This window comes from Macrobrachium nipponense, chromosome 29 (assembly GCF_015104395.2).
Source record: "Macrobrachium nipponense isolate FS-2020 chromosome 29, ASM1510439v2, whole genome shotgun sequence".
NCBI lineage: Eukaryota > Metazoa > Arthropoda > Malacostraca > Decapoda > Palaemonidae > Macrobrachium > Macrobrachium nipponense.
Genome location: NC_061092.1, coordinates 4,373,058 through 4,385,259, shown reverse-complemented (window position 1 = coordinate 4,385,259; position 12,202 = coordinate 4,373,058). Strand labels below are relative to the sequence as shown.

At 35.4% G+C, this 12,202-nt stretch overlaps 1 protein-coding gene and 1 long non-coding RNA gene across 4 annotated transcripts in view; one reads left to right on the top strand and one right to left on the bottom strand.

The window, feature by feature from the left end:
- The window catches only part of LOC135206053 (uncharacterized), a 77,929-nt gene that overhangs the window by 63,587 nt on the left and 2,140 nt on the right, over nucleotides 1-12,202 (top strand). For 2 of the 3 annotated variants that reach the window (XR_010312665.1, XR_010312664.1), the window contains exon 2: nucleotides 9,321-9,420. This is a non-coding gene — a long non-coding RNA (uncharacterized LOC135206053). Of the gene's footprint in view, nucleotides 1-9,320; nucleotides 9,421-10,604; nucleotides 10,732-12,202 lie in introns of all 3 variants that reach the window. The other variant, XR_010312666.1, reaches the window with a different exon arrangement.
- The window catches only part of LOC135206052 (neurogenic protein big brain-like), a 104,646-nt gene continuing 94,424 nt past the window's right edge, over nucleotides 1,981-12,202 (bottom strand). The window contains exons 6-7 of the mRNA XM_064237243.1: nucleotides 7,161-7,304; nucleotides 1,981-5,358 (exon numbers count right to left, since the gene is read on the bottom strand). Coding sequence (XP_064093313.1) covers nucleotides 4,763-5,358; nucleotides 7,161-7,304 — 740 coding nt within the window. The 3' untranslated portion in view covers nucleotides 1,981-4,762. The remainder of the gene's footprint in view (nucleotides 5,359-7,160; nucleotides 7,305-12,202) is intronic.

Here is a 12,202-nt window from a genome sequence, read left to right as displayed (position 1 = left end):
ATACCGATCTCCTGTCGGGCGCGACGAACCCTACAGGGGAGTTGTCGCACAAGCGGCCTTCTCTGGGGGGAGCGATGCGTTAGGCATGGCGAGACGTGGGAAAGGAAGTAACTCCTGCCAAGCGTCTGGCGCCAACTAGGAGCCAGGCGCAAAGAGCCTGACTTTACTGTAGATCGTTCTAGGCCAGATCTTCATCCAAGCAACAAGAGCCAACTGGAGAAGAGAGAACTCCTGATAGGAGTATAGCGCCCGCTAAGCGCAATATACTTGCCATTCGAAAGGCGCATTCCATGAGCGATACTCCTACCGAGCCACAGGATATCGGAACTAGATGCGCCTTCCATAGGTCAGGAGTATTTGGGAAGAGATACTCCTGTCAGGCGTCTTGAGTACTCTGACCTCGATACTCCTCCCAGGCGCCAGGAGTATTCTAGACTTTTTACTCCTACCAGGTGCCAGGAGTATTCGAAGCGCGATGTGCCTACCAAGTGCCAGAGTATTCTGAGCTTAATACTCCTAACAGGCGCCAGGAGTATTTGGAGGCGAGATGCGCCTTCCAGACGGCAGGCAGTATTCGAGGAGTGTTTTACGACTGTCAGGCGCCAGGAGTATTCCAAACAGGATACTCCTCGCGCCAGCAGGCGCGAGGCGCCAGCCAGACGCTAGGCTTCATCCAGATGAGATCCAGTTCAAAGAAAGTCCTAGTCTTCTTTGAAACAATGGTGATCTCTAAAGCACTTCATAAGTGACTTGATGATACCTTCAAACAGCTGAGAATTTAAAAGCTCATGAAGTGCGAGCTTTTGCAAATTCTTGTTCTTTTCGTAACAATATGTCAGGAAGACATATTAGCTTTAACATATGAGAGATGCAACTATGTGTTGACTGCTCATTACACGAAGGACTTCAAGTTAACCTACGAGAGATCCTTCTCTCTTGGTTTATACGTATCAGCGGATACGTTGCTGGGATAAGGAGCCGACACACTCCTTTAATAATGAGTTGAATTTATTTTAACTTAGTGATTTTTTTGAGGTTTGAAAGGAGTTTGGGGGATAACTCTTTTCAATTTTAGCGCGAACCCTCAATGTTAGGAACAGGTGATCGGGATCGGTGTTGCGCTCCTTAGTTATGCCAATAGGCATAGGCATGTTGTCATATAAGCGGATTAGCACCCATTGACAAATGCCAATTAGGCTCGACCGAGTAAGTGGATAAGACCCCATCGGTAGACCCACAAGAACTCTTGGCCACAGATCACTATCTTGCTAAGGCTCTTGAGACGAAGCAGACTCCTAGGCATAGCTAGGAAGTCGACCCCTTCGTCTAGAAACACAGAGGAACCAAGGTCTATAAATACCTACAACACATGTTGTTTACCTGTCTAGTCAGGAGTTAGCTGTCTCTTGCCCTCCACCAAAGGGTGTCAATCAGCTATGTATATATCTGACAGGTAAGTTGAATGTATGAAAATGATATTGTTATGATACAATAAAGTTTCATACATACTTACCTGGCGGGCAGATATATACGATTGAAGACCCACCCAGCCTCCCCGCAGGAGACAGGTGAAAAGAGAGAATCTGATTAGAAAACGGGAATGGTTCCTAGTCCTGCCACCCAGCGGCAGGCCGGTAGATCACCTGACCTACCTGTAGCGTGTGCCGCGAAATTCGAATTTCTGTCGGGGACGACGGAGTCGATAGCTATGTATATATCTGCCAGGTAAGTATGTATGAAACTTTATTGTATCATAACAATATCATGTTTAATCATGCATTATATGTTCTTGAACATCAAGCAACCAATTAACAAGATTTGGTCATGTGGTAGATGCAAAAAGCTAATACATACTGTTCTTGGAGAATAACAAAGTGTAGGACATGGGGTAGATGCTTGAGTTTGTCTTCCACCCCCCCCCCCCCCCCCCCCATGAGGAGCTCAGGTTTGCCTTCCACTCCCACCAATCAGGATATGTAATAGTATATTTATTTTGGTTTTATAATTTTATTTCATACTAAAATATAACACGACTATTTACATGACCCATGCAACAAGACAGCAGGGCTTAGCAACTAGATACATTGATAAACAATCAGCCAGATCAATGAGGCTTATTAATACACAGGATAGAGACCACATAGCCATGCAAACAGTAGTCCTTTGCAAAATCAGTGCAATGTATGCACAATTCTCCAAGATCTGTTGGTAGTATTGGGTGCCTTAGCTGTGAAAGATGTGTATTATGTACTTTGTAAACTGAACATCAAATAATTAACCAGACTTGAAAGGAAAATGGTTATACTAGTTCAATGTATGTAACGATCATGTCAACCTGACCAAAGGGCATGGCATAACATAAGTAAAATATACCTTAATCTAATTTATTGATGCCATCGAGTTATAGAAATAAATGTTTATATAATACTCCAAGCTTTGATAATGATCATGCAGTATTGGGAAACTTGACATTTTAACTTACAAGCTCAAGTGTGAAGCAAAATCATCAAACCATAATTATATCTCCATGGAGGAAATGAACATGTGTAGAAATAACTCTCAAATATATCACAGAAGAGGAAACTGACATGCAAGTACTGAATAGTTTTACTCTATTTCCATATATTTTTTCTTTTTTGAGAGATGCCTGTGAACTGCTCACCTGTAGAAGTACTACATAGCACGAAATTTTACATTTTACACTGAAATGTAATTGTAACTAAAAATTCAGAATTAATACCAAACCGTTTCAAAGTCCAAAATATAAACTAACATTACCATACTGATATTAAAATAGTTATGCACTGTAGCATTTTTACTAATTTTTGGTCCCAATAACAACCATAATTTCTTCCATCTCTTTAAAGTTCCAGTTATTACAGTATTATGAACTTAGCTTTGGATAAACATATTTTTCACCAAAAGTTACTAAAGGAGCTGTTATTTCTTTAATGTAAAGGCTATATGTAAATTACTGATTCATACATAATAGACATACATATTGCTATTTATCTTTTTACCGAAAATCTTAGGAACATATGTCACACCCTTGCTGTAGAGGTACAATCTCAGCTCTTTATTAAAGGTAACATGTTAAAACATCTGTCATGTGGCACATGAAAATACTTTACTTACACGTAATACAATACACAAACGAAGCTTGACAAAATTTCATAAATAAGGGGTTTAATTATACTAGTTACAATTTTGACCAAACTTTGGCTTTGAGTTATGAAGTGTACCAGGAACCAAAAGTAGGCATATTCTCAAAGAAAAGAATAATTCAAAAATCAGTAAGCAATATACTTGCCATCATGGATTCTAACTTTGTAAAACTTTAAGTTCCATAAAGGAATAAAATTAACAGACAAAAATACAATACTACTCTCAAATGTTACCACATTTGTATTTAGTTAATGAAATATTCAGCTACTTCTCAACATTGTTGCACCGTACAAGTATTTTCAAATCCTTGCTATTCTTAAGTCTTCAGTGGCATTCGTATTTCCTAACACTTTCCTTGCTGCAGAAGTGTACCTACCTCACTTCAGCCCTACCTTAGAGCAACAAAAACCCTTCTCTCATTAAGGTACCATCGCTTTTTTAACAAAAGCTACCAAACTAAAGAGTGGGCAATGTTGTTCTGCATGTGCTTCACCTGTACTTTGTTTTCACAAGGAGTGTGAATATTCATACTCGATGATTGTGCTTTGACAATTTACATTTTGTGTTCTTTACTTGGGTAATATCTTATCCAGTTCAAGACTTAATATTAATACGTACATAGTAATACGAAAACTACAAACTGCTCTTTTATTGACGTATTTTAATTTTTGTGTAGCTTTAGGTGGGATTAATTTTTTTTCTGAAATTTGTTCCAATGTTACTATCAACATAAAAAGCTATGTGCATTTTGATTTTTGTGAACTAGATGGTTCCTGTACAAAACATATATACAATTCAATTTGTTTAAACTGCAGAAAGTTAAATTATAGATGATTTAATAGTGATGGCTAGGAGTTCATTATTCACCCAACTTTTCATTAAAAAAAATAAATGACATACAAAACTTTATGCTGTATGAACTACAGTGTTCTTTGAGCCACATTTTCACTTGACTAACTACAGCCTACAATTTACAATCTGCATTTTCTTACAAACTTTACCATAATAAAAATGATTATATCTTAGTAAAATACTGATTTATAAAAATGCTGTCCTACCAAATTTTGTATGAAAATGCAAAGTTGTTGCTTATATATTTTTTTTTGACCAGCAGTGGTCTCTAAACATCAAAGACATAAAGGTATCATACAATAGTGTATGAGATAACAATAATAGATTATATGATTTTATCATCAACAGTATTTACTGCAGTTTTAAAAAATAAATAACTGAACTTTTTAAAATTTGCAATGTATCACACATTGTTTAGTTCAGCAGGACCAGTCATGAAATTTTAAGTGAAGCTTGGAAAAATTCTCGAGGTAAATTTACTGGAAACATTTTGTATTGCTGTAATCATCAATTAGTTAACAATGCATAAGGAGTCCAGTCCTATGCAACAGTGATTTTGCAACACTAGACAAAAAATAAAAATATATCTACTTTATGTAATGGCAATAAACCTAACAAGAGAAGTCGGCCTTACCTTGCCAACTTTTAGAAAATTTTGTACTGATGTACATCATTTTATCTTTGTAGCCCTCTACTTCATAACCGAAACCCTGTGCTGCAAAATATGATGCAGATAAATTTCCTCTTAATACTGTGGGTTGGGTGAATAACAGGAGGCTACAGAATTAGGAGTAATAAGACCTGAATGTGCAGAGTTTGGAGTAGTGTTATCAGCTCGTGACCTGCTCATAGGTACTGGTGGGGGGCCAGGATTAGATGACCTTGATGAACTATAACTTGCAGAGCCTCGATATGTTGAGTAGTTGGAGTCTCCAGAATCATGCTGACGGTTGGAGGTAGCAGTCCCATAAACAGGTTCAGGCTTTACTATTCCAGATTTACTAGTCATGTAGAGAGTGTCTTGACGAGGGTTGTTCTTGTAGATACTGTCAGTGTGAGAGAGGGCTGTAAAACCACTTGCTACTTTATTACACAAACTATGGGATTGAGTCAGATTTCTCGAGTAGTTATCGATCCTCGGAGGTGGTGGTTTGGTGTAGACAGACTGGGATCGACTCAGTGAAGAAGCTCTGGGCAAGGGAGGAGATTTTGCATACATACTCTTGGAGCCAGAATAAATGTCGTCTTTATTCGTAATATACTCGTTATCATATTTGAAGGTTGCAGCATTATATACAGTAGGAGCTCCTGTATGTCCTCCATACATACTAGTAGGATAACCTGTAGAGGAGAAAATATTAATTGGACTGAGAAACTTAAGTATTATGAATCACTTAATATAGAGTTTTGAGTGAAAATAAATTTAAGGAAACACTTTAAAAACTACTATTTATACAAATAGTAAAAACAGTTAAAAAGGATAGGAAGGTTATAGTTATGGTGTCATCACAAATAGCTTTATAGTACATAATTTACATCAAGATCAAACTTAACAGGTTTCAAACTTTACAGTTACTGCAAAAGTAAATAGCTAAATTGTGTTGTTACCACTTCACAATTATTTTTCTTAAATTTTATTTAATGCAGAATGTAATATAATGTTTCCAATTTAAGAGGATCAAGATATAAACTTAAATATTTATAGATGAGCGGATATAGAACACATTTAAGAGAGAACACCTGAGACCCATAATTTTATTTCATCATTATAACTGAACTACACTATTACCTATGTGTCATAAGTAGTAGAATCCATAGATTGTATAGTTTTTAAGGCTTGTTGTGTTTTCTATTTGAGATTTTTTTTAAGACCTAAATATTTAATTTTACTTTTCTGATGTGTCTCAAAACAGATACAATTACTGTAGTATTACCAATTTCTTTATATATTTGACATATATGCTTTAACAATCTGTTATGTTTTAACAACAACAGTGCATCTTCTGATTCCCAAGTTGTATTCATGTTTTGTGTGTAAAACACTGTACAGGATAGATCTGGGCTCAGTGAAGGAAGAGGTCGTTTCAAGTATGTTTGCTTTATATATGGTTCACATGCTATCGTAAAATTTTAGGACTTGGCCACCAGAATAGTCAAGAGGCAGTCTAATGTACTTACAATTAAGGGCTTTCGTCCAATTCTGCAATGAAAAGACACCTGCCAGGTGCTGAGTACTATGTACATTTGACCGTGATCTTGAGCTTCTAGAACCTCTTCAAGATTTATTAAAATAATAACTATCTTCAACATATTCACTTCTCAAGCACTGCCGAAATGAAACTCCCAACATTTTACTCCAAAGCAATGAAGGATGAGATGCCACTAATTGCCCAGGAAGTCTTTTCCCCAATCATGTGCTTTTATGGTCCATAGGAAGAATGTTGTTCTTGTGTTATAACTAAATCTCTCATCTTTAGTCGCCAAGAGGATTACCAAGAAGATACCCAACCAATGTAAGGACAGAGAGTTATTCATTTGGGTCCAGAATGTGAATCAAAGCTGGGCCAGAATGTACACCCAACTGAATAGTACAAGCTTTGCATTTATTTGCCCATCTCAAAGATATAGTTGGAGGACCACATTACAAGTCATGATTGATACAAAGCTTTCAGCAGTGAACTGTTTTGTAGTTAAAAAAAAAAAAAAAAAAAAAGTCAGCATGCCAAGATGTTCCAAGAGATATTCAGGCAACAGTGGCTAATGTTCCAGATATTTCTTGTATATGGGAAACTAATCTTATATTTAGGAGATCTAAAGCTGATGTCCCTTTTATCATTCAAAGATTTCAGGATCACTAAAGGGATGTCAAGGTGCATCTTCAGTTATTTAAGATCCAGTTTGAAGGCAGGGTCATGGATGACAGCCATCTACCATAGCTACATGGTTGGCTTTGTTTCAGTAGCCTTGACAGAATAGTCAAAGAGCACTAGATAATTTTTTTAAGGATAGGGCTGACTTCGTCTTTTTATGTGTAGGATGAGGATCCCCACAAAATAATACCCTGGAAACTAGAATAATTTTAGTATATAATTTTTCCTTCTATATGTACTGAATACCAAATTAAGGGAATGATCAATACATACCTAAAGGAGAGGTGGTATTGGACGAGTTAGCTGGGCGGTACTGATCTGAGTAGTGTTGGGCACGCAGTGCATTATAATTATAACGAGGTGGAGGCTTGGAGCATTCATCATAGGCATCCTCATCACTCCCAACACTTGAAGAATCTGAAAAAAATAAACTATTAAGCATGAAAGGTTTTTGCATTCGAATCTTACTAAAACTTACAGGTGTTCATTCTCAAGTGACATTATCACAGCTTCCATAACTTTCCATGTAAAGTAAATTACTCCTTGTCACTGCTGAAATAAATAGAAAAACATTTTCAACAAGGTTGTCGGAAGTAATATGAATTTCCTATGTCAAACTGAAAGCATCTGTCTGTGGTTGCATAAGGTTTTAAATAATATATTAACTTATCAATTCGTTCATTTTTTGCAGGAAAAGTTTCATTAAAAAAAAAAAAAAATTAAAAAAAGAAAAAAAAAAAAAACAAAAAAAAAAAAAAAAAACTTGAAAAATTTACACTAATATAAATATTGCTTGTAGTATTCAAGTTTTAAAGTTATGAATGAAAACAAGAAACTTTTTCTACATAATTACTAAAAGGAGGGCTTCTGTTTGCAACAGTTGATAATAATATATGTATATATATACTGTATATGTGTCACTGTAGGTTAGGAAAACTGATGCCATTAGAGAGAGAGAGAGGGCTATAATGGTTTTACTGTACTGATTTTGAAGAAAAATTTGAAACTGAAAAATTTTGTAATTGTAATAATCTTAATTTTCTTATGAACATAATTCTAATTTAGTTAAAATGCCCACAACATAAAAAGCTCAGACAAACAGTGTTGCGCCACAACAAATATCAAAGCAGCAAGCAGCAGTTCCTTCTGCATCTACTCCAAACCTTTTCATTATTAAAAATAGTGGTTTGAAATAAACTGGGTACATGAGAGGTTAGTAACATATCAATTTAAATAAAAGAACATAACTAGAGTGGTTAGCTTAATACAAGCTCCACACAAAATTTTGCATTCCAATTTACATTAAAATTTTAATTATTTTAAATACATTCTTAGTAAAACCAAGCAACTTACTTGGAGTAGTTGTTACTTCCATATGAATATCTTAACTAAGAACTGTGCACATCTTATAAAACAGAAACAAGTTTTACCTCACACATTAGTAACCTGAAAACTTTCGAGTGAATTATCTAACACACACTCAAGAACTGCATTCACTCAGAAAAATTTTTACCCAAAGTGAGAATTTAAATACTGTGTACAGAACATTGTCTGCTAGATGTACAAAGAATTGCATGGTTAATATTTTCAAAAGTCCATGTGCATGTAGTATATATGTAAAGTGTATACAAACAAAGCTATATTTCTTTATGGGTATATTCAGAATGAATGATTGTATCAGCTGGTTTACAGATGCTATTTCACTTAGTTAAGGGTATTTTATTCACTAAGATACTCAAACTGGTATTGCATACAAATAGCTTATTTTGCTGTCTAATATCACTTGGTTTGCACTTCACTGTACATGAACCATTCACATGATTTTGCGCACAGAGAAATTATACCAGTGGAGTGACAAATGCAGGAAAAAGAACTTGTGTGTAGATTACATGACAAATTAACCTTACCCATTGAAGAGACTGGCTCTATTACCATGAAAATGTTTAGCCCATTAAATGAGCCTATAAAGTAAATGAACCCTTCGTTTTTATAGAGTGGAAGTTTTAATTTATCAATGAATTGGTTCTAGTTCCACAAAAAATGTATTTCCTTCAGTTGTGTGCATGGTATTAGGAAATGACAAAGGCATTGCTTGGGTAATAAATTGTAGATCAAACATATAGATATCTGTGATAATTATGTAGTGAATTTTAGTATTAAAAGTTTTTAATTTTATAACTACTAAGCTTTTAGTAATTTAGTGTTAGTATTTATGCACATTACATGCATAGAGTTTATCCATTTATACAAAATAATTTCTTCCCATGTCATGGTTTTTATAGTCTTCAAATAGTGGTGACCTTAAGTCATAATCCCTATCTATTGGCCTAATTTATTGTTTTTAATCCTATCTACACTTTGTGATATAGTAAGTAATAATGTGAGTGAGAAACTGGTAACAATTTTAATATTGGTTTTATTTTCTCATTACAGTGCAAAGTCATTGTTTTTACATGCAGTGATGATGGTTGAAAATTCCCTTATTAACTACTTCCAGCTTAAGAAGATGATTTGGATGGTAGTTATAAGAAAGGTAAGTTTGAAACAAAAACAAACCACAAGCACAAACACCCAAAGAAAACAGCTCTTATTCTTTTATAACATTTTGAGCAAGGTTTTTACATAGTACAAGAAAACAATGGCTAAATTAGTTATCACATCTGTGGGACCAAGATGATATTAATTTTTTTTCCTGTTTTAGCACATTCAAAATATTTTGTTTTATTGTAAAGCACAATTTGTATGTAATATCATAATTCTTGTTCTTAATATATATTATACTGCCATTTCTGTTTCTAAGGCAAGAAGAAAATGCGTCACTTTCACTTCAACTTACTTTATATGAAAATATCTGAAAATATTTAGGCATATACTATTTCTTTAATGTTAGTTGCAAATAGGTAGTTTAAGCAACTGAGGGAGTAAATTTATACTTTACTTTCTCATAAGATAAGCAAATGTGACTCATTCATAAAAGCTCTCAATACCCTGGAGTTGAATAGGAAATCGCAAGCAATCCTTTATGTAAATGCACAATACGTACTACATAATTCCCATTAACCAGGGAATATATTTTTAAAAAGTAAAAAGGATTTTCACTTCAAGTACTTATATTAATTTATTTTCATCCTATCCTATCAATTATTTACCAGATTTATTAAAATATATAGCAACAGTTGTTAAATACAAAAGCCACTTTTTTAAACTGAAATAACTTGCTCAACTGAAGGACATAACTGCCAACATTCCTTTGATTGGTATAGGTTCCTTCCTCATGTAATTAAAATAGTTATCTTGGGCACTGGCATAGTTATTGTAGGAAATGTAACCCAGTGAAGTTTCCTTAAAGTAAGTTTTTTATTTTCAGCTGGAAGTAATAGTCAACTTTAGCTTAACATAAGCTAGAGACAAAAGTACACAAAGACTGGGCATCTTTTGCAAATTGTAATTATCAGAGCATGAAACTGCATATAGAAGGCACAAATGTTCTTACAGTGACAAAGCACTTTTTTCTTTTCCTTAGGATGCATACATGTTGCACTGCCAGTCAGCCAAAATGGAATTATTCTTACAAGAAATACAAGGCTTTCTCCTTGATAGGCATTGTGGCTCCTACTTAACATTATAAATTCTTAAGCTTTTTATCCACTAAACAAACATCTGTTCAAAAATAATCTTCACTTCTATATAAAATCTGAGATACTTTTTCTTTTTCAGGTTTTACAGACCAACAGATAGTTAAGCCAAGATGTTTCAAGCCAGTTATGTAGTAACTTCAGTAGAGACAAGTTAAGCTCAAGATATTTCTTGGAAGCCATTATCACTCACTCAGCAGGTTTTGCTGGTAATCAATTTTGTGTGTGTACTTTTGGAATTTTCCTTTTTTACATCCGTTCCTTTTGCTTTGATAATGCCATTTCTAGATTTAGGAAGACTGTCAGTCAGCTTAAATTTAGTGTAAGGTTATCAGGGTCATTTAATGGCAATCAAAGAGAAAATTTGTGTATGCAGGAAGTGAATGCCCTTGAACAGACCTAACACAAACTTTTGTACTGTTCATCACTCAGAGGGTATAGTGAACAGTTATTATATATACCTTATACACCATGAAATTACAATCCTGCTATGGTAGGCAAGTGCATGTAGGTAGGACTAGAGCAGAAATTGATTCCACTCCCTCTGCCGGAGATATATAGGTTATATATGTGAGAAAAATTGGATGCATGTTTTTTTTTTTTTTTCCCAAGGTCCTAGACTGCTACTGCATGACAAGTATGAGAGCATTATGCATCGGGGGGGGGGGGGGGGGTGCGAGAGGGAGAGATGAGGAGAGAGAGAGAGAGAGGAGGAGAGACGAGAGAGATGAGAGAGGAGAGAGAGAGAGAGAGCAAAAGTTGCCAATCAAGAGCAAGCACTGTTTCTTCATCCTCAACATTGGAAAGGAACAGCAGCCCATCCTTAGCCATTTTTTAACAAAGCTCAACTCAGGTAATTGAGAAGAACCAACCAATTATGCCCCACAATTTTTAACATCAAGCCACTCAGCAGGAAGACCGAGAGACATATAATGAAGGCTGGAGTGCATACACAAATGACATCAGTGTCAAGATTATGTTCTACATAGAAAACTTGCTTGTTAACAGCATAGAACTCCTGACAGTCAAGAGGATTCTTCACCGGGAGAAAAATTTAACATTGAACATTCAGTATTGTGGATTTCAAGACAATTGGCTAACAGCACCTTCCCACAGGAATCACGGCATCATCAAGGTTGCAGTTGCATGCCACATAACTTAAAAGAATATTTTCTCAGAGGAAAAACAGACCTAATTCCCTGGGTTGTCAGTAAAAACATCACAGAAAGTTTTCAAGGCAGAAGAAACCAAATGATGGTGTCAGTGGGCTATAAAACTAGCTTGCCAACCTTTCTGGGAACTTTGTGTAGATCATTTAGGGGTCCTGTTTGAAATGTTTAATCACAGAGACCCTAATAAATAGCTTTTTCACAATTCTTCCTGTAAGAGCTCTGCTGTTATCCAGTTTATCGGTGTATTATAAATGGCTACATGCTGTATATCAGCAGGTTATCTTACCCCTGGAAATTCCATTACAATATCCAGGCAATCAAAATACTTGCTTGAAAATTATTCAGCCATCACACAGGTAGGTTTTCTAACATACTGCAGGACAAATACCCAACACAGTTTGTGGCTGATATATTCCAGTAAAGTGGTCAATTTTCTGTTACTGGCACACACACAAAAACATATCTCCTCTGCTTCTGCCTCCATTTACCATGACAGAATTTCACAATT